We start from the raw sequence: 23,583 nt of genomic DNA on the forward strand, positions 1-23,583 counted from the left end.
GCAAAAAAAAAGTTCAGTTTTTAACTAGAGATAAAATGCATTTCTGTCTTTTGTCCACTTCATATTTAAAGTAAACCCATAGCTCCCAACTGTCCCTGATTTTGAGGGACTGTCCCTGATTTGGAGCAATGTCCCTTTGTCCCTCATTTCTCTTCATTTGTCCCTCATTTTGGTCTGATCTGTATAGTTGTATACAAAATGCACTGTTTATCTATCAAAAAGTGTTTCCCAGTGCTAAACCTTTAATCTGATTTTTAAATTGCTGCATTTGTAAATTCCAAAAGCCAATATAAAGGAATAGCAGTGGTAAAAAAAAAGCACTTGTGTGTTTAAGCAATCTTGTTTTTCTGTACAATTCTCCTTTAAGGGGGCGTGGCAAGGGGTGTGTCCTCTGCCTGTATACCTTTGCTGATAGGTGTCCCTCATTCCCATCTCAAAAAGTTGGAAGGTATGGTAAACCTGTTGTGTCAAAAGTATATATACCAGGGATATGCAATTAGCGGACCTCCAGCTGTTGCAAAACTACAAGTCCCGTCATGCCTCTGCCTCTGGGTGTCATGCTTGTGGCTGTCAGAGTCTTGCTATGCCTCATGGGACTTGTAGTTCTGCAACAGCTGGAGGTCCGCTAATTGCATATGCCTGATATATACTATTGCATTATGGCTTTTTAAAAAAGTTGACTGTAGTCCCGATCCAATGGCTTTAATGATGTATGTATATGAATCATTTCCCAGATTAGAAATTTTGACTTGCTGCATATTGGTTCCAGTTCAGCAAATTAGAAAATACTGAAAGGACAGCCATGACAGAAGGCAAACCAGCATTTGCAGAACTTTGCAGAGTTTTTTTTAGCAGAACTGAGATAGTGGTGTTATAGGCTTCACTAAGCTTGAAAGAAATATACCTGTGAGCATGCAAAAGCACTTTAATCAGAACCAGACTAGTCAGACTGTTTAATATTTAGCAGAGATGGAACACACCAATGCATACAAAACTTAGCCCTTAATGCACAGTTTATCGTATTTTACAGGAAACAGTGGCCACATATTGTGCAGCCTGTTCACACCAGAACGTGGTGTGGGAAACCAACGATCAATTGAAAACACCTTGCCCTTCTGATCTGCAGCGGGTGTCAGTGCAATGTTAATGACCCCACAAAAGCAGGTTGCAAACGCAGTGCCTCTGTACCATGCGATGCAGTTGCAGTGCATTTCCAAATGTAGTGCATGCATTACTTTTGCTGTAGTCCATTGTTGGATTAATGGTGTGAAGTGAACCAGCCCTATTTTAAAACTGAAGAAAGGTCAAGTCGTTTTGTATATGCACTCATAATATATTTTCTTATGCAAATAGAAATCTTAGGCTCCATTCACACTTTGCGATTGGAAAACTCATGGCAATCACTGTACAACATGCAAGGAGCGATTCTACTGCGCCTGTCTTCCGACAGGATTACGCAGCAATCCGTGCCTTTAAAACTTGCGTGAAACTTGTCCCCTGAAAAAGGCTAGTACACATGGGCAAATATTGCCTGGTTCAACAGAAGCTGTCCAACATATCCAATGTGTACAGCACCCTGTTCAGCTTCTGTCGATCGGGCATGTTGAAAAACCAGCAGTCGATTCGCATCCAATCAGCGATTGCAGCCGATGACTGCGAGAGCTGACTGGTGTGTTCTGGCGGGGGGCAATCTCCATGTCAGAAGACAATAGCTCAATAGGAAGATTGCTGTTAACATCACATAGTTAGTACAGCGAGCTCCTGTTATTTTTGTTCAGCCGCTGTGTACAAGGCTTAAAGGGTAACTCCACTTTAATGGGGGAAAAAAATAGTAAATAAAAAAAAAAATAATATAGCGTATACAATTGTGACACAAGTCATATTGTGATTGAATGTTATTAAACATTTAATTTCCTTTTCAATCTGCAGCTCTGTAAATTTTCTGTAAAGTGCAATGCAATATGGCTACCTGGAGGTGTTTTGTACACAGAATGTGTACAGAACACCCCCTAGAAACATAATTTCCTGCTTGTGCAATTGGCTCACTGATTTTCCCAGAAGTCTACACTAAGATACAAGTTAGATTTTTGGCATCCCCCCAACAAAAATTTTTTATTTTTGGTAAGGTACTCCCAATAGAAAATAACATCTAAAAGGGAGGCAGACCCTGCAACTTTCCCCAGAGCCCTGATTCTGCACTAGCTGGTTGATAAATTATTAAACCACTCCCATTAGACCCACTCAGCACAGAGGCACAAACAGTGATTTCTTCAGAGTAACAAAAGCTTGTTAAAATCCCTGCATTGTATATAGATCACCCAGTGGGGAATGTTTTTTTTCCTCAACAAAAGTGGAGTTACGCTTTAAGGCGCATGAGCTTCTTTTTGGGCGACACTTGCACATAGGGCAGCTCATGAAGTAAATAGGCTGCCCTATGTGCGACATACAAAATTGTGTGCACATCGCTCAACCAAAATCACCAGCAGGAAGTGTGAATTCAGCCTTATGGATAATCAGTCATCTTCAGCCTTCCCTGAACATTATTAGGTTATTTATAGTTTAACATATTTTGGCTGATTTCAAGTGGTAGTAAAGTCTGCTTTTGCACTTGTACCTACAGGAAAGCCTATAAGGCTTACCTGTAGCTACAGTGAAAATCTCCTACCGTTTAGGAGATATTCCCATTTGTAGCATCTGGTGACATCATCGGCGCACATGCACTGCACTCTAAATGGAAGGCACATTCAAGTATGCCATCCATTCAGAGCACTGTGTCACGATCGTGACTCCCACGTGCATCATAACTCCCCTGCAACGGGATCTTTTTTTTTTTTTTTTTTTTTTTTACTACCGCTTTAAGGATTTGGAGAATATTCACACAATAAAAAGTGTGAATACTCATTTTAATGATCCAATAATTTGTAATGCAAATTCCTTTTTTGCTGATTTCATCTGCACATAAATGGATAATTGACTAATTGACTAATGACACTACAAAGCAACTTATTCACTCCATTGACTACTGCAACTCTCTCCTTATGGCCTACCCTTACTCAGGCTATCCCCCCCTTCAGTCTATTATGAATGCTGCTGCTAGACTAATACACCTCACTAATCGATCCGTGACTGCTGCCCTTCTCTGCCAATCCCTTTACTGGCTTCCCCCACCCCACTGTATAAAATTCAAAATGCTAACCACAACATAGAAGGCTAACCAACATCACAACATCGCTAAACAACATCGCCCAGAGGCTACATCACCAACCTCATCTGCAGATATCGCCCAAATCGTCCCCTCTGTTCCTCCCAGGACCTCCTGCTCTCTAGCTCCTTGTTACCTCCTCTCATGCTCGCCTTCAGGACTTCTCCAGAGCCTCTCCCATCCTCTGGAACACCATGCCCCGGTATATCCGATCAGCCGCTAACCTGTCCACCTTTAGGAGATCCCTGAAAACTCACTTATTCAGGGAACCCTATCCCACACCCACCTAACAACTGTCCCTGAGCCACCCCCATTAAATCATTCTTTGCATCTATTACCTTTTGTACCACCACCCCCTCCCTTTAGAATGGAAGCTCTACAAGCAGGGCCCTCCTGTCCCTTCTGTATTGAACTGTACTGTAATTGTGCTGTCCCCCCTCTACATTGTAAAGCACTGTGTAAACTGTTGGCGCTATATAAATTGTATATAATAATAGTGATAGAAGAGAATATTTTATCAAGTGCCTTTACTGTACTTTCTTGGCAGTAGTCTCCTTTAGAACTACCTACACCTAAATCAGGCAAGCTTTTGTGTCAGGTTCAGTAAAATTACTGAAATAAGCAACAAATTCAGGTACTTCTAACTATCGCCACTTTAAGCACTATGGCTATGGCAGCAACAGATCCTTAAAAAATTACTTCCAGCGTGAAAATGAAAGCCATTTTGTGGGTTAATCAAAATTCATGTAGCTGTGAAGGTGGAAAAAGGTGCCTTCTCACATTCTCAGATCATCTTCATCTAACTCCAGAATCAATAAAACCCAAGATCCAAACAACAAAAACAAACATTTCTGCTGTTCATTGGCTGCCTATTCTTACTCTCTACTTCCTATTGGTCACCAAATGCAAAGGGTGACCCTAATGGCCAATATGAATTCACAGAGGGTGGGAGGAAGTAGGTCAGAGAACAGCCAGGACCCTTGGTTTTGGGAATCCGGGGGAACAGAGGGATCAGAAGGTGTCTGTTATACAGATCAGGGTATCACTAAATGTATACATAGTTTTATCTACCAAAATATTAGCAATTCTGTCCAGAGAACATCAACTTAGGAGAAAAGTTTATAGCATGTTAGGGGAGTGGCATTTACTGTGGCAAAAATAGTTTAAAGCCGGCTATAGTCGGTTAAAAAGTAAGTGATGCCCCCTAGACAGATGTATTTTGGACAATAAGTGTCCAGTTTAAAATATGAAACAGTCAATCAAGTCAATCAAGTCCCGGGATATCATATTTTATCATTAATTAGTCACCTCCAGCTAGTGGTGAACAAAGCTTTTGATTTTGTAAACTCTCAAGCGCAGGGCCCTCCTAACCCTCTTGTCTTGATATGTATTGTAGTTCTATTGTCTTCCTTGATTTTGTAAAGCGCTGTACTGTTGGTGCTATATAAATTAACAATATTATTAAACAATAAAATTAGTATGAACACTACTGTAATTTTTTACTAAATAACCATAAATCTCTACTGCCATCTAGTGGTTACATCTAATATCACAAATATCTATCCTTTTGTAAAATTAGAACTATGATTTAACAAAACTGATGGTTATAGTGATAAATCATTATTACAAATGTCAGTTAGTCAGTTATAACTTTCACGTAAATGAATATACGTATACGAATGTACATACATACATACATACATACATATATATATATATATATATATATATATATATATATATATATATATATATATATGTATCAATATACCCTTTTTGAGTTTTTTTAAATCAAAGACATGAAGCAGCATACATTTTGGCCAACATTTATAAATAAATTTGATTTGTTTTCTATTTTATCAGGTTTTTTAGCAGAAAGTAAAAATATATAAATATATATAGATATATATATCACCCAGTGGTGATCAAATGCCACCAAAAGAAAGCTCTATTTGTGTGAAAAAAAAAATGGTATAAATTTTGTTTGGGTACATCGTTGCATGACCGAGCAATTACCAGTTAAAGCAGTGCAGTGGTAAATAGCAAAGAATGGCCTGATCATGAAGGGGGTAAAATCGAACGGAGCTGAAGTGGTTAAAGAGACATGCATGGCAAAGTGACCCCCCCAACCCCACCCCCTGACACAGATGTATTGAACTTACCAGTGCTACCACGAAACCAGAGACCATAAGCTCTAAAATCAGCTAACGCCGCAATTAAATTTGCTGCTCTGAGCATTTAGTTCTGCTAAAACTATTTTGACAGTTTACAAACTAGAAGGCTTAATTTTTAAAAATGTAACTTAAATCCAAATTAAACATTTAGCTTAAAGCAGATAAATACATTCCCCTTGTACGCAACATTCCCGATTTGCCCGGAAATCAGACCAATGTCCCGGGCAAAATCACGAAAATCTGCCTCCTGTCTGCCTCCTGTCACAGGACGGTGAGCAGAGCTCAGCTGGCATGGCCAAGACCAGGTAGGTCCTTCTCTGAGGCTGCTCCGATAAGGCTGTACTGATGGGCACTGGTGAGACTGCACTGATGATAAAGGAGGGCTCCGACGATAAAGGTTTTTTTTTTTATCCAGCAATCACTGGACTGTAAGAAATTGGGTTTAAAACTGCACTGCTGTTAGCTGACAAAGATGGTATCTCCTTTTTCCATATAACACTGACCTGACTGTGAGAAATTTGGCAGTGCAGTTTTAAACCCAATTTCTCACAGTCACTGCTTGCTGACACATCACACTGCGGATCCGATCAGATCTGCCTGTCAGTTTTTCAGGCGGACCTGAGGGGAAGGTCCATGCATCCCTATGGATAGGTGGATGTAAACGGACTATTTAACCACACCCCCTTTAATTCACGCCCAATATTTAACGTGATTTAAACCACGCCCATTTTCACAGCGGTGCAATTTTTTTTTAATACCCATCAGCCACATCCACAAAATGAATGCCCCGCCCCCTCATTAACATACTGCTCTGCCTACACTAACTTTCTGCAAAAAAGTGTCCCTAAAATTTTTTCGGAAATGTTGGCAACTATGGGTTCACACAGAAGCGGTGGGGGAAACCACATGCGTTTGGGACAGGAATCGCTCTGCATTCCTGTTCAAATCGCATGCCGTTCTTTGCAGTGTGATTTGAGCCCATTCATTTTGTATGGGCTAAAATCGTACCTCAAAGGTATCGGTTTTAGTTATTGGAGTATTTTCACAAGTATAGGTATTGTGCAAATGCTCAGTACCGGCACCAATAACGGTATAGGTGCAACCCTACTTTAAGTTTATTATTGTAGTGTGTATGCTCTTAGTAATTATTATTTTGTGCTCAAGTCAAGCTCAAGTTTTAACAGGACCATCAACGGGTATTATGAAGTCTCCGTTCACACTTGTGCAACTCGCATGATTTCCAGTGTGACTTTGGAGTGCGACTTTGATGCAACTTTACACTTTCTGGCACTCAAGTTGCAACTAGTGCATGAACATTTTCAAAGTTGCTGTGATTTTAAGTTGCATAGATTCGAACAGGTACCATTGAAAACAATAGGCTGTAACTTACCAGGTGACTTTATGTGTCCAAAGTCTGAACGGAGCCTTAGCCCATGTTCACACCAGTGCGGCTTTGAAATCGCGGTAATTTAACTTGATTTTAAAGCTGCACATCAGTGCGATTTGCACTGCCAATTTCATTGTGGCTTGCGACTTCATTTAATAGAAGTCTATGCAAGTCGCAATGAAATACCAATGCTTTTGCGGTGCGATTTGTGTGTGAACCCAGGCTGAAGTCACTTTGACAAGCCTGGGTACTCTTCCTCCTTATTGGCTGAGATAGCAGCTTGGAGCCATTGTCTCCCGTTGCTGTGAATCACTGAGGACTAAGCCAATGAGGAGAGAGATGGGCTGGGGCCAAGTCACGGCTCACTCACCCATTACAAGCTGCTTGCTCTGGGGGCACTCAGCATGAGGGAGAGGCCAGGAGTGCCTTCAAGGGACCAGAGAAGAGGAGAATCAGGGCTGGTCTGTGCAAAACCAACTGCAAAGAGCAGGTAAGTATGACATACTTGAAATTAAAAAAAAAAATGCTTTTTATATCACTTTAAGAAGTTTATTCTAAAAAAAAAAACAAATAGCTGTATGAATACCTCAGCAGTCACACAGCCATCACAAGTAACCTCTGTAATGTGTTTTTAATATGTTTATTTCCTATGATTATCAACTCCATCTAGAGGTCGTAATGCAGTATTATCCTGATTAGGGTGTTTGAGGAAAATACCACATTATAGCCACTAGACAGAGCTAATCATCATAGAAAATAAACATATTGTGATGCTAGGCAAATGCTGAGGTATTCACACAAAATTTTCTTTTTAGAAATATACCCCTAAGTGAAGGGAAATTTCTCCAATGTGATATACTTATGGGGCGTGCACACGGTCGGACTTTTCGACCGGACTGGTCTGACGGATGCCGACGGACCAAATCCGGCAAACAATCCAATCGTGTGTGGGCTTCACCGGACCTTCAGCGGACTTTTACAGTCGCAAATCTGACGGACTTTAGATTTGGAACATGCTTCAAATCTTTACGTCGTAACTCCGCCCGTCTGTATGCTAGTCCAACGGACAAAAACCGACGCTAGGGCAGCTATTGGCTACTGGCTATCAACTTCCTTATTTTAGTACAGTGTACGTCATCACGTACGAATCCATCGGACTTTGGTGTGATCGTGTGTAGGCAAGTCCAGTCGTTAGAAAGTCCATTGAAAGTCCGCCAAAAGTCCGTCGAAAGTCCGTCGAAAGTCCGTCGAAAGTCCGTCGAAAGTCCGTCCGACAGGCTGTCAGACTTTTGTAGCTGAAAAGTCCGACCGGCATTACTGCAAAAAAAAAAAAAAAAAAAAAAAAAAAAAAAAAAAAAAAAAGCTTTTGACTACAGATATAGGATACAGATGTCAGCTGTGGTCTTAAAGGGGTTGTAATTCTATGCAATTCTATGTTGTCATTCTATGCATTAAGGTGAAAAACCTTTTTTAGTGCTGCAGCCCCCCTGAGCCCCCGTTTTACTTACCTGGACGCTGTCATCCTCTGTCCGGGAATGAGCACACCATCTGTAGCTGGTGCCTCGTGTTCCGATTGGATAGATTGGCAGCAGCGCAGCCATTGGCTCCCACTGCTGTTAATCAAATCCAATGACACGGCGCCGGGGGGTGAGGCCAAGTCCTGCATTCTGTGTGAATGGACACAGATGCGGGACTCGGGAGTGCACCCGCACGGGTGTCCACCAAGGAGAGTGCTTCTCCAACGTGGACACTCAATGCGGGGAGGAGCCACCAGAGCCGCTGTGGGACCCCAGAAGAGGGGGTTCGGGCCACTCTGTGCAAAACAAACTGCACAGTGGAGGTAAGTATGACATGCTTGTTATTTAAGAAAAAAAACAACCCCTTTAAGCCTTGTTCACATGAGCTGCATCTCCCTTCATTTTACAACACAACTAAAATGTGGGATAATGCGCAACGCAACACTTTCATATAGGACATTGTTCTCATTTACCTGCTGCACTGGGGAAAGATCCAACGTGATGCACTGCACGCAGGTCCTATTCAAATCCATTTTCTCCATTCACACTTGTACCACTCCAAAGTTGTGCTGACTTTGGTGTGCAACTATGATGCAACTTTGGATAGGTGCAACTTGAATACGACTTTGGCTTTGACCAGTGATAATGGACAAATGTTGCACAACTCTTGCACTGTATAACATTCAGGTATGACTTTTTTGCAACTTTTGAGGGTTAACATTGATATCTATGGCCCTCAAGTTGCATGAAAGTCAGACCAAAGTAGTGCATGAACAACTTGTTGCACATACAGTGGGGACGGAAAGTATTCAGACCCCTTTAAATTTTTCACTCTTTGTTATATTGCAGCCAATTGCTAAAATCATTTAAGTTCATTTTTTTTCCTCATTAATGTACACACAGCACCCCATATTGACAGAAAAACACAGAATTGTTGACATTTTTGCAAATTTATTAAAAAAGAAATCATGATGTAAACAAGGAGAGCCATTGATCGTTTTTTCCTCATTCGCATCTGTCAGACGCGAGTAGAGGAGAGCCAATCGGTTGCACTTCTGACAGGGGGGGTCTGTGCTGATTGATTATCAGCGCAGCCCCCCGAGGATACCCACACTGGACCACCAGGGATGCCCACCACTAGACACTACCAGATATGCCACCCATGGCCACCAGGGATGCCAATCAGTGTCCACAATGGATGCCAATCAGTGCCCACAATGGGCATCACTGATTGGCAGGCATTACTGTTTGGCACTGATTTGCATCCATCAGTACCATCCATTAGTGTACATCAGTGCCACCTATCAGTGCCCATCCATGCCGCCTATCAGTGCCCATCCGTGCTGCCTATGTGTACTCATCAGTGCTGCATATCAATGCCGCCTATCAGTGCCCGTCATCATTGCCCAATCAGTGCTACCTCATCAGTGCCCATCAGTGAAGGAGACAACTTACTTATTTACAAAGTTTTGTAACAGAAACAAAATTTTCCGTCTTTTTTTTATTTGTTTAGCAGAAAATAAAAATCCCAGAGGTGATCAAATACCACCAAAAGAAAGCTCTATTTGTGGGAACAAAATGATTAAAATTTAGTTTGGGTACAGTGTTGCATGACCGCGCAATTGTCATTCAAAGTGCGATAGCGCTAGAAGCTGAAAATTCGTCTGGGCAGGAAGGTGTATAAGTGCCCAGTATTGAAGTGGTTAAATTGCTGCTTTTGAAACCACGTGACCACACATTGCTGCATGTATCATAACGTGGACACCCTTAATTTACAGCAATAAATGCTACAATCTAGGTGCAACCCTCAGAAATTGGAATCATCATACAGATGAGACATGACATGTCTGTGATCACACCTAAGGTAACAGTAAACAATGAGGGCGTTACCAGCATGACAAATATACAGTATATTCTCCTTAGAGGCCCCATGTTTTAGGTCATAGAGTAAAGATGAAAGAAGTTCTCTTATTCCTTTTCCAAGGCATTGCAAAGCATTTTCATTTAATTTTATAGGAAGCATTTTAAAGTGGAACTCCAGGCAGATTAAAAATGAATCGCCCATTAAAACTGACCTCTGGGAAAACTGCACTGCAAGGGTTAACTGCTTGTTTATGCTTAAGAGGGGGATCAGGTACTGTAGTTCTATTTACCTGACCCTCCGATCCTGCAGGCTCCTCCAAGCTGCTCCTTGCAGACTCTTCACCCCTATACACCAGCAGTCTAAATAATATACACTATACAAGTTTCTTTTTTTTTCCTTTAGATTTACCAAAACCATATAATATGAGGTCAAACCTAAACACTTTCATTTTGTATGCAATCAGGTAGGCCCTTGCAATAGATAGTTGAAGGTAAATCTGAAGGAAATCGAACAAATGCAGCATTCACCTAGGTAAGTATGAAAAATATATACTATACTTCTGTTTTAACCACCAAGGACCAAGCCTCTTTCGGAGATTTGTTGTTTACAAGTTAAAAACAGTTTTTTTTTTGCTAGAAAATTACTTAGAACCCCCAAATATTATATATATTTTTTTCTAACACCCTAGAGAATAAAATGGCGGTCGTTGCAATACTTTCTGTCACGCCGTATTCGCGCAGCGGTCTTACAAGCGCACTTTTTTGGAAAGAATACACTTTTTTGAATTAAAAACTAAGACAACAGTAAAGTTAGCCCAATTTGTTTATATTGTGAAAGATAATGTTACGCCGAGTAAATTGATATCCAACATGTCACGCTTCAAAATTGCGCCCGTGCGTGGAATGGTGACAAATTTTTACCCTTAAAAATCTCCATAGGCAACGTTTAAAAAATTCTACAGGTTGCATATTTTGAGTTACAGAGGAGGTCTAGGGCTAGAATTATTGTTCTCGCTCTACTGATCGCGGCGATACCTCACATGTGTGGTTTGAATACCATTTTCATATGCAGGTGCTACTTACATATGCGTTCGCTTCTGCACACGAACTTGGCAGGACGGGGCACTTTAAAAAAAAATGTTTTTTTCTTATTTATTTTACCTTTTATTTTTTATTTTTACACAAAAAAATGAGTCACTTTTATTCCTATTACAAGGAATGTAAACATCCCTTGTAATAGAAAAAAAAAGCATGACAGGACCTCTTAAATATGAGATCTGGGGTCAAAAAGACATCAGATCTCATATTTACACTAAAATGCAATAAAAAATAAATAAAATAAAAATTTGTCATTTGAAGAAATTACAAAAAAAAAAAAGCCCCTTTAAGAGCTATGGGCGGAAGTGACGTTTTGACATCGCTTCCGCCCTGCAATGATATGTAGATGGGTGGTCTTCCCCTCACTCGTCTCCATACCAAGCCAGGAGAAGGATCCGATCGCCTCCGAGGGGGGCCCCTCTCCCGTTGCCGATAAAAGTGATCTCGCGGCGAATGCGCCGCAGAAAGCACTTTTATCTGAAAGCGGACCGCCCGCTGAAAAAGAGGATACCGGGGTTATGGCAGCTAGCTGCTGTCATAACAACAATATCCCTCTTCAAAGTACCGACGTAAAACTGCAGTGGGTGGTCCGGAAGTGGTTAAAGTGGTTGTAAACCTTAGACATGAAATATTGATCTGTGCTGTGTAGAGCTGCACGATTAATCGTTAAAAAATCGTGATCTCGATTCAACCCCCCTATTAATCTCTATAAAGTATTTCCCGATTCATTCATGTAACAAGTGTAGAGAGTTCTCTGCTCACTCAGCTGTCAAAAGAAAACAAAAATGGGCAGCTTGCCAAGTTTTTCACAACATTGTCAGCACTAGTAGAGAACTAGAAACATTGTAACTTTTCGTTCTTAGATCAAAGGGATGAACTTCGGTCTGTAAATGAGGTCAATTTAAGCCACTTAAAGACTAAAACTTTTTCTGACACTTGTTTGTTACAAAGTTAAAATCAGTATTTTTTGCTAGAAAATTACTTGGAACCCCCAAACATTATATATATATATATATATATATATATATATATATATATATATATATATATATTTTTTTTTTTTTAAGCAGAGACCCTAGGGAATACAATTGGGGCAGTTGCAATATTTTATGTCACACTTTATTTGTGCAGCAGTCTTTCAAACGCAATTTTTGGGTAAAAAATACATGTTAATGAATTTAAAAGAAAAAAACAAAACAGTAAAGTCAGCCCAATTTTAGTGTATAATGTGAAAGATAATGTTACGCCACGAGAATCGTGATCTTTATTCTAAGCAAAAAAATCGTGATTCTCATTTTAGCCAAAATCGTGCAGCTCCAGTGCTGGGAGCAGGCTCAATCAGTGTTTGTACCACAGTGACCACGCTCAGGGTTGCCAACCTCTCACAGCATTTTTTACTGACAAAACATGGCAAATTTACTGGCGGAGCACATTTTTTTACTGGCAACCTGAGAAATTACAGAACTCCTATTGAAAACTAACACAGTGAATATTTAAACAGTATAAACATGATATGGAAACACTGACAATACCTATAACAAAGTAATCTGCTACGTAAAAAGTCAACACAGCATGAAATGATCAGCCCCTGATATTTACTGGCAGTTGTAATAAGATCACTGATTTTTACAAACTGTCAGTAAATTTGCTGGCGCTTGGCAACCCTCGCCGAGCTGTCACCAATAGCTCCCAGTCACTATTTAGCATCAGGGACAGGCGCCTCATCATGTGATCACTGCAACAGCCAATCACACGATTGGAAAGCCCGCTTGTGGCTCCTCCGTTAAAGGGCTGGCAGCAAGGGGTTAAAGCATGACTGCAAGCGGCTGGTAAAATCCTGGTGCTCACACTGCTAGGATGTAGAAAATCCAATTCATGATGTATTAATGATTACAGAGCTACAATAAGTTAATCTTCACATTGTATTCTAGCTGAGCCCCCTCCACTTCACAGTAAAGGAGTCTCCATTGAAGAAGGCATAGCCTCCATTGTCCATGTCTTGAAGGGGTTAATGGGTGACGTCACCACCAAGCATGGTCCATTCATACAGAACAGAACACCAGCTGTCCTCCTTCACTGACCCCTCCCCCCGAGCCCACCACCCACCGGGGTATGACCCCTCCCCACCACCCACCTCCGACTCCGCGGACAGCAGCCACGCATCAGTTCCTCCAGGGCGAACATAAGTGTTGTGTGAAGAGTGTCCTCCTCGGCTGCCGTACCAGCTAGTCCGTGGGCGAAAGCCCGCCTCCTATTGGTCAGGAGAAAGTTGGCGCCAAGTTTTCTGTCGCCTAATATCATTTTTTTGGATGTGCTCAGATTCTTAGGGAACTCTAGTCCGCCATGTTACGTGTGGGCAAGAGATAAGGCCAGATACGAAGAAAACATTTAGAAATAGCTCGATATTAAAAATATAGACGCTGCATGCTATTTAGTAAACAATATGACTTGTATTTTTATCACACACGTTGGAAGCTGCGGAGTGTAGAGTACAGCCGGTTCCAGGAGTAAAAATGGAGGGGAGAGCCTCCTGAGCGTCATCACTTCCTGAAACGGCTGGGCGCGGGATTCCAAGGACAGCTGGAGCTATACACTGATCGGCATGTTCTGTGAGAAAGCCATCGAGCTGATCCGGGAGCTGCAGAGAGCTTCAGAGGGACAACTGCCGGCCTTCAATGTGAGTGTGCATTACCGGGCTAATGATGGGCACCGATCCCCACCCCCCAGTACTACAACAAGACTATCAATTACTGTGCCTGCATGGGTGTTCCTTCATTACAGACACAGGGAAATCTGTAGTCACAGCATACACTGTGGTTGTATAATCTCTGCATTGAGAGGCTCATTTATACGCGTGTTGCCCTCCGAAGAGTGATCTGTGTTGTATTGCTCTTCAGAGGGTATTTGGCAGACGGTGAGGAGGTTTCATATTGCCTCCTCATCACCTGTTCCAAAGCGGAACTTCATGTAAAAGAAGTCCCACTGATCCTCCTCTGCCAGTATTGCAAACTTTTTTTTGTTTTTTTTTCTTTTCAGGGAGCGGGTAACCGCTTAAGAACCGTAAAGATTTGCCCCCTTAACCTCTTCCCGCCCGCCAGCTGTCATATGACGTCCTTGACTTGTAGCTACAGACATCATTCAGATATCGGCTTTTTCAGCCGGCGATTCCCTAAACCATAAGAACATATCGGTTCTTCCGCCGATTGATTGTTCTTATGGGCGGCAAGAGGGGAAGCCGCCTCCCTCCGGGGCTTACACCGACTCACCGCTTCGATCGGTGTGTTGGAGACAGGATCCGCTGGCCCCGGATGGTGACTATAGAGATTTTCGGCGGACCAGATGGTCACCGGAGTCTTTATGATCGTTTGGAGGCTGAGCGCAATGTTATGACGTCCCACCCAGCCTCTGCATTAAAACTCACAGCGCCGCCTTGGCTGGGAAGCTGAAATCGTTTATTTTATTTTTATTATTTAAGAATTCCCAGCCTAGAGGTGAGATGTGGGGTCTTATTTCTAAGAACTACAGATCCCGCAGTACCTTGTAAGTTTACAAACTTCAGGATTGTTCGTATTATTAGGAGTAGGCTACAAATCAAAATAGAATGTGGACACGAATATATCATTTTACCTTTTTGACTGTAGTTAGTTTGAACCTTTGACTGCTACTGTGTGGTAGGTAATCTGGGGGGGAACTAACTGCCAGTGACATTCATACAGTGATAACACTAATATACACTGTCACTGTACTAATGACACTGGCTGGGAAGGGGTCAACATCTAGGGCGATCAAGGGGTTAAATATGTGCCTAACTATGTGTGAAGTATGCTTGATTTTACTAGTTAATCTCTAAATTTCTCATCCCTGCTTTGACCTATACATTAACTCCTTCACCATCCCTATGTGTATGAACTTTACATTTAAGGTACCTACTGCTCTATTAGCAAACGTCATGTTTTAACCCCCTCAATACTGGCATGTTTCTCTATTTCCAAAACATTGTGATAGAGCCGCACGATTCTGGATGAAATGAGAGATGCTATTTTTATTTTTCTCCCTTCGAATAAAGATCACCATTCCGAAGAACTTTTTTTATTTTAGAGATTTACAACCCCTGAACATTGGGTTATCAAACAAGGTGGCAATAAAATAAGACACAATACTCTTTGCTTCTATGAAATTTTAAGAAATGTAATGTGTAAAGAAATAAAAAAAATTACCTTTTATTTTAGTATTCACCAATACCAATTACGGATACCTAACGCAACTTTTTTGTTTACACTTCAGCTGTCCGCAATGGTACAAAGCATTCAAAAGTTATTTTACAAATTATAAAATAAAATTATGTGGCGCTATTCCATCAATCAGTAACAGAACAATGTATGGTGAAGTGGGCAGAGTACACTCCACCTCATGTAATATATGCCAGGAAAGAGTGAATAATAGCCTAGAAATAAATGTCACCATATAAAAGTCGATCAAAGAGAGATGCAATTCTGCGATAAGAAAAATTAAATACAAGAATATAGGCAATTAAATACAAAGTGACTCAGTGCTTAATGAAATAAAACGGTCACCCCTCAATAGGTGAAAAAATATATATAACTGTGGGTATGCAAAAATGACTTCCAAAATGCTCACAACCAAAATTCATACACAAGTATTAGCAATTAGATGCAAAGTGACTCAGTGCTTAGTGTAAAAAAACGGTCACCCCTCATTAGGTGAAAAAATATTAACTGTGGGTGTGAAGAAAATATCTTCCCAAATTAAATGCTCGCAACCAAAATTCATATACAAGTGATAACCAGTGACTCAGAAATCATCACTGAAAATAAATAAATTCTAATGCTAATAGAAAATAAATAAAGTCACTCTTCAACGTGAGCTGCGAATAAAAAGTGATAATGTGACATATAATGCAAAAAAAAATCTTAAGATCAGCAAAAAACTTTATGTGCATACAATGCAAAATAATAAATAATTATGACCAAATGAATAGTGTAATCATGCCATAATAAATAAAGTATTAAATACAGTGATTAAGTAATTTATACTAAAATGATCAAAAAATAGGCAATAAAGGACAGCTAATCCCACCACAGAGATGCTGTCCCAAATGGTGACAATAGTGCAATATAGTCCATACAAAGGTGCAGTAGTGATGGGTGATTTCCACAAAGAGTCTTTAGACACAGTGCAAAAAAGTGTGCAGTGACTGGTAATTTGTCTTCTATGCACGTTTTAGTGCATCTCCCAGGTGTTTCCCCCAGCCTCTCACCTCCAACAGCGGCCCCCAATGGGCCTAGTAGGGCGGGTGGATATTTCTAGGAGAGGATGTGTTTCCTGCAGCGTGTCTTTAAACATCCAATAGATCTGTCTCTCTGCAGCTCATCCCACAGCTCTCAGCACTCTCAGCGGTCCCAGCGGTTATTAAGAACAAAGAAAAGGTCTCATGGTGTAGTATTAAAAGCCCATTTATTAAAAAACGTAGTAACTTACATTGAATTTAACAGCAAACAGTAGATGTGAGGGAAGCTTCCGGGTTCGGCCGTCCCCGAGAAGCGTCGGCACCTTACTCCTCCTACACTGACGCGTTGCGTCACAGCACGTGACTTTATGCACATAAAGTTTTTTGCTGATCTTAAGATTTTTTTTTTGCATTATATGTCACATTATCACTTTTTATTCGCAGCTCACGTTGAAGAGTGACTTTATTTTTTTTCTATTAGCATTAGAATTTATTTATTTTCAGTGATGATTTCTGAGTCACTGGTTATCACTTGTATATGAATTTTGGTTGCGAGCATTTAATTTGGGAAGATATTTTCTTCACACCCACAGTTAATATTTTTTCACCTAATGAGGGGTGACCGTTTTATTACACTAAGCACTGAGTCACTTTGCATCTAATTGCTTATACTTGTGTATGAATTTTGGTTGTGAGCATTTTGGAAGCATTTTGGAAGTCATTTTTGCATACCCACAGTTATATATATTTTTTCACCTATTGAGGGGTGACCGTTTTATTTCATTAAGCACTGAGTCACTTTGTATTTAATTGCCTATATTCTTGTATTTAATTTTTCTTATCGCAGAATTGCATCTCTCTTTGATCAACTTTTATATGGTGACATTTATTTCTAGGCTATTATTCACTCTTTCCTGGCATATATTACATGAGGTGGAGTGTACTCTGCCCACTTCACCATACATTGTTCTGTTACTGATTGATGGAATAGCGCCACATAATTTTATTTTATAGTTGTTTTTTGGGGAACTGAGTGAACCTATCTATGTTGGCGGCTCTCCATCGGGTATTTTACCGTCAGTTTTATTAATCCCTCACTCATATTGTGGTTTTGCGCACTGGTTCTTGCATATTTATTTTACAAATTACATTTTTTTCAAATTTTGCCCTTTTTTCAATGCGAAACGTGTAAAAATGAATGAATTCTGGTGTGTGTTCAGTATTTGTATGTGTAATGATGTACTACAATATACCCATATTTGTATCTTGCAGGAAGATGGAGTCAGGCAGATACTTGAAGAGATGAAAGCTTTGTATGAACAGAATCAAACAGATGTGTAAGTACATAAACACGAATGATTGAAAATAAAAAGCCGTTATGTAGTGTGTGTTTTTTTTTTTTTTTTTCAGAGGATCACATTACATTGTACAAGGTCTAGTGCAAAATAGCTTGATTGTAAATAGTGCAGCATAATAGGTCTACAAATCGCCAATATGTCTTGCAATCGTTTGCTCATATGTATTATTATTATTATATTTTTTTTTTTTTTTTTTTATAACCTTTATGCATATTTACCTGCAGTTTCACCTACACTTGAATCCTAGTATTATAGCATATCCATTTAAATATAATTGTATGTAATTGGCAGTATTCCTGTATATGAGGGTAGTATATGCTGGCTACTATGTGCCTTATAGGGGCTGCAAAAGACCAACTCACGGGTTTGAGTCCATTTTGTCTCTTTTGTTTAAGATACACATGTTTTATATCGTATTATAATCTAAAAAATGTATTTTACAAAGTAAAATTGAATCTAGGGCTGGGAGATTTTCTTAAAAAAAAAAAAAAAAAAAATCTTCGATTCTCTTAAAACTCGATTCACGATTCGAATCAAGTTTTTTTTTTTTTTTTTTCTTTGGAAACTGCGCCGGTCCCGAGGCGCTGCGGGCATGAGCTTTTAGGCGAGGCCACGGCTTTGGCCTAGTCCGCAGCTCGCAGCTCTTCAGGCCCGGTGCGGTGTCAGCGCCGGTCCGGAGGCGCTGCGGGCATGAGTTTTTAGGCGAGGCCGCGGCTTCGGCCTAGTCCGCGGCGTCTGGCCGAAGCCGCGGCCTCGCCTAAAAACTCATGCCCGCAGCGCCTCGGGACCGGCGCGGTGAAAAAAAAAAAAAATCTAAAAAAATCGATTTGCTTAAATTTTGAATCGATTTGACCTCTCAATTCGATTCAAGATTTAAATCGATTTTTTTTCCCCCAGCCCTACTTGAATACAAGATGCACACATGACTCTGGTATCACAGAGCATACTGGTTTCCTAAAAAGTGAGCACAGCACCTGTTTACATTTTCAGACTCTCTGATTGAAAGTCTATATGAAGATGTAGACTGCGGAGGACGGTTAGTAACTCCTCTGTGGATATTCTGATCTTCAACTATACATTTCTGTAAACATGCCTTTTTAGCAAGTCAATTAAGGCTAGTCTGGCATGTAAAACCAAGCTTTAAAGGGTTAGTTTACTTTTACAATAAAATTGCCTATGCATGCTAGCATCCCTAATACATTAAAGAGGAGGTCCGGTTAGAAAAAAAAAAAAAATTTAAAAGGCAGCAGCTACAAACACTGTACTACATTGTTCAGGTTTTTAATAGGAAGCTGCTTTTTTAATGTCATTCCTGTAGACTGTGTGGGATTGGAGTTTCTCTACCCGTGTTTTTTTTTTTTTTTTTTTTTTTTTTTTTTTTTTCCTCTAGAACAGAGGTGCTTAAAGCGGAGTTCCGCCTTTTTTTTTTTTTTCAAAGTCAGCAGCTACAAATACTGCAGCTGCTGACTTTTAAAATAAGGACACTTGCCTGTCCAGGGCGCCCGCGATGTTGGCACCCAAAGCCGATATATCCCTCGGCTATCTGGTGCTGCTGCCGCCATCCTCGGTAAGGGAATCAGGAAGCCTTGTGGCTTCACTTCCTGGTTCCCTACTGTGCATGCTCGATTTGCGATACGCTATCCCACTGGTCCCTGCTGTTTTCTGGGACCCGTGTGTCTCCCAGATTACAGGGGACGGGAAGTGGCGTAGATGCCCACTGGTGGCTCGGGTATCTATGTCTGGAAGTGGGAGCAAAATACCTGTATTAGACAGGTATTTGCTCCCCACTGAAAGGTGTCAAATGTGACACCGGAGGTGGGGGGACCGGAAAAGCGGAAGTTCCATTTTTGGGTGGAACTGCGCTTTAACCTTTTGAAGAGCAATGGCAACTTAAATGATAACCAGTCAGGGGCCACAATGAACTATGGGGTTTTACTGCCCCCCAAATCATAAGTGTAAATGAGCCCTTACTGCCTGGTCCCCCTATAATGCTGCATTCACACTGATGGATTGCAGTTTACCCGCACTGCGGGTGCAGCGCAGTGCACCTGCAGGTTAGCTGTGCTTTGCCATAGACTTTTATTACATCTTGTGAGTGTGGTGCATTTTCTGAAAGCACACCAAAACTCCTGCTCTCAGGAGCTTTGGTGTGCTTTTATAAAGTGCACCAAACCTGCAGGATATAATAGAAATCTATGGCTCAGTGCAGTTAACCTGCAGGATACTGTACCCATGGATCAATGTGAAAGCAGCCTAATAGTAGCTAACCCTTTTATAGGTGCTAATTTGCCCAATGTATGTCATGTTTAATACACTGACCTTCTTTTCCTCTTGCAGCTGCTGCTGGCATTGCTCTCCAAGCTGCTAGAAAGGATTAGAGGGGGAGTGCGTTTGGGGTCAATCCACCTGGGACAGGAGCTAGCGCTATAGAGGAAGCATTGGCGTATGTGGCTCCTGCTCTCGCCACGGCTGCCTGCTCCCTTTTGCTGCCTACTCTAGCTCACTGCACTCTGATGCTCTGGGATAGCGGGCCGGCAAGCCCAGATCACGATCGAGGGTTGCCGATTCCAGTCATGCGCTTCCCTGGTTTGAGGAGTGGGCCACATCAGAGGGCTGTGGCCCACATGCCATGGGTTGAGCACCCCTGCCCTAGAACATACATAAAACAAAGAAGCTAAACTGCAGGCTTGTTTTGGGTCAGTAGTTCAGTAGAAAGCCTTAGAATGAGTATGAAAATCAGGGGGCTAGTAAGTATTGAATAACAAGCTTATTTTAACTCAAAAAGGGGGTTTTGGGACTTTAAATGAGATGTATACCAAAAAGCAGTCATTGCAAAGAACATTTTGTTTACTGTACCTTTTTTATGAGGTCGTATACAGCACACGCAAGATCGCATAAACGCAAGGCATGCTAAAAACCACATATACATATTGACGCCATGGTAGTTGGGCATATCATGGGGTGAGGACAAGTCCTACACAACATAGGCCACTGGAAGGGCTGGATGGTATTTAAAAGTCTTGAGTGGAACAATGTAAAAAACATAAAATCATCTGTATGGACATCATGCATCTAGGCCCAACGCATTTCATTGGGGTATACCAACTTTTCAGGGGTGAATGCAATGGTGCTCTATATAGAGACATAACCATATGGTATAATGTTGTAGCTAAATAATAGGGGTAAGTAATGGGTATAAGGGTCAGAATGTGCATCCATCTACATACTCACGCCAACTGCATAGATGTGAACAGAGGATCGGAGCTGCTCCAGATGTTTGGCATGGGAGCTGAGGTAGACATGTGGACAAGCCGGGAGCACTGTGGATTCCCGAAAGACAATGTGCAAGTATAGGTGACAGTGAGCTAACACTTCTGTGGATTAAAATCGGTAGTATATATTGAATGTATAATGGTATTGATAAGTGTGAAAAACCCATACACCAGGTCAGATGGAGGGAAAAACTAAGAATGAATGAAAGAACAGATACTCGGAGTATGAGAAAGGGGTGTCTTTTTTTTTTTTCTTTTTTTTTTTTCCCCTAGGTGAGATGATATAGAAACCAAGAAAGACATAATGCTAAAAATATAGGTAAAGCCTATGGTGATTTACCTTGTTGGTTCACATAGAACTGGAAACCAAAATCACAAGTGACTGCTTGCATGTAAGGTGCTTCCAGGAAGAGACACAGACACCAAATGAAGCAAGTTAAATGCTCCCAGCTGATACGTGTCCCGCCCAGCGTCACGTGGGCATGGCAAGGAAGGCAAGGCTTGGTTTCTATATCATCTCACCCAGGGGGTATTTCTTGTGTGTGTGTGTGTTGTGTGTTGTTTTTTTTTTTTTTTGTTTGTTTGTTTGTTTTTCTCATACTCGCTCGTTTTTTGAGTATCTGTTCTTTCATTCATGCTTAGTTTTTCCCTCCATCTGACCTGGTGTATGGGTTTTTCACACTTATCAATACCATTATACATTCAATATATACTACTGATTAGAATCCAAAGAATTGTTAGCTCATTGTCGCCTTTACTTGCACATTGTCTTTGGGAAATCCACAGCGCTCCCGGCTTGTCCACGTGCCTCTACTTCAGCTCTCATGCCAGACATCTCAAACAGCTCCGATCCTCTGTTCACATCTATGCAGTTGACATGGGTATGTTTAGGGATGCCCATTCTGTCCCTTATACCCATTACTTACCCTTATTTAGCTACAACATTATACCATATGGTTATGTCTCTTTCTAGATCACCATTGCATTCGCCCCTGGAGAGTTGGTATACCCCAATGAAACACGTCGGGCTACCTAGATGCATGATGTCCATACAGATGATTTTATGTTTTTTAAATTGTTAAGACTTTTTTAAATACCCTCCAGCCCTTCCAGTGACCTGTGTTCTGTAGGACTTGTCTTCACCCCATGATATGCCCAATTACCATGCCGTCAATGTATATGTGTTTTTTGGCATGCCTTATGTTTATGCGATCTTGTGTATGCACTTTGTCATTGAGTATGCTGTATATGACCTCATAAGGTACAGTAAACGTTCTTTGCAATGACTGCTTTTTGGTATACAGCTCGCATTTAAAGTCCCAAAACCCCCTTTTTGTGTTCGTATATAGGGATGGAGTGGCATGGGTGCATGCGTCTCATATAAAGTCCCAAACTGTTCTTAGCTCATTAACTATTCCATTTTAAAACTTTTCATGCATAGAGCATGCATGTGTTGATGGATTTGAAATCTATATAATACATTCATTTGTTTTCCAACCTAGTAATGAAGCAAAAACAGAAGGTCGAAGTGAATTAATACCAACCATTAAGTTCAGACATTGCTGCCTATTACGAAACCGACGCTGCATTGTTGCATATCTGTAAGTTACATTCAGAAATGTGTTTGTTTGTGGTTTTTTTTTTTTTTTTTTTTGTTTTTTAAGTTGACATTAGAAGATATGAGGAGACATTTAAGCTTTGCTATACACATCTTGAATTTCGGCCAGGTCATCAGCACTATACAACTCAACAACCTTCAATTAACCACTTCAATACAGGGCACTTATACTCCCCTTCCTGCCCAGACCAATTTTCAGCTTTCAGCCCTCTCACACTTTGAATGACAATTACTTAGTCATGCAACACTGTACCCAAACAAAATTTGATTCTTTTTTCACACACAAATAGAGCTTTCTTTTGGTGGTTTTTAATCACCACTGGGTTTTTAATTTTAGGGAAAAAAAACACTTTTTTTCCCAAGGCGTCTTTCAAGAGAGGCACCTGAGATAGTGACTCCTCCCACCGGACCATAGGAAACACCTTCTTCCTCCAGAACTTTAAAGGGAGGCACCTCCCTGCTATACCTCAGTTTTTGTGTTTCCTCCGGCCCAGAGGGAACATCTTTTGAGAGGGGAGTCAGTATCTTTTAGGTGCTCCTGAGAGACTGGGCTTCCTTTCCTTTTTTTTTCCCTCCGAAAGAGACCCGCTGTCCTCCCGTCCTACCTAGGCATCAGCAGCAATCGGGCTCCTCTTCCCCCTCCTGGTGCTCGATGAGAGCCGAATATTCGGTGGCCCGCACGGTCTCAGTGTGGCGGTGCGCGTGCGCCGCCGCCATATTTCCGGCGATCGCGCCGGAAGTGACAGAGTGGGTCACTGGGTCGGCGTAAGCGTAATTTCCCGCGCAGATGTGCCCGCTTCCGGTCCGGTGCAGAGGCACTATAAGAGCGGAAGTGGCGAGTGAGGC

The 23,583-nt window shown here is 41.2% G+C and overlaps 2 protein-coding genes across 2 annotated transcripts in view; one reads left to right on the plus strand and one right to left on the minus strand.

Moving 5' to 3' along the window:
- Positions 1-13,557, minus strand: part of ABHD12 (abhydrolase domain containing 12, lysophospholipase) — a 218,669-nt gene extending 205,112 nt beyond the window's left edge. The window contains exon 1 of the mRNA XM_073627987.1: positions 13,376-13,557. Within this exon, the coding sequence (XP_073484088.1) occupies positions 13,376-13,542 (167 nt within the window). The 5' untranslated portion in view covers positions 13,543-13,557. The remainder of the gene's footprint in view (positions 1-13,375) is intronic.
- The window catches only part of GINS1 (GINS complex subunit 1), a 48,349-nt gene continuing 38,112 nt past the window's right edge, over positions 13,347-23,583 (plus strand). Inside the window, exons 1-3 of the mRNA XM_073627991.1 lie at positions 13,347-13,918; positions 17,762-17,826; positions 22,622-22,720. Coding sequence (XP_073484092.1) covers positions 13,844-13,918; positions 17,762-17,826; positions 22,622-22,720 — 239 coding nt within the window. The 5' untranslated portion in view covers positions 13,347-13,843. The remainder of the gene's footprint in view (positions 13,919-17,761; positions 17,827-22,621; positions 22,721-23,583) is intronic.

The sequence above is a fragment of the Aquarana catesbeiana genome, linkage group LG04, assembly GCF_042186555.1.
Source record: "Aquarana catesbeiana isolate 2022-GZ linkage group LG04, ASM4218655v1, whole genome shotgun sequence".
Taxonomy (NCBI): Eukaryota; Metazoa; Chordata; class Amphibia; order Anura; family Ranidae; genus Aquarana; species Aquarana catesbeiana.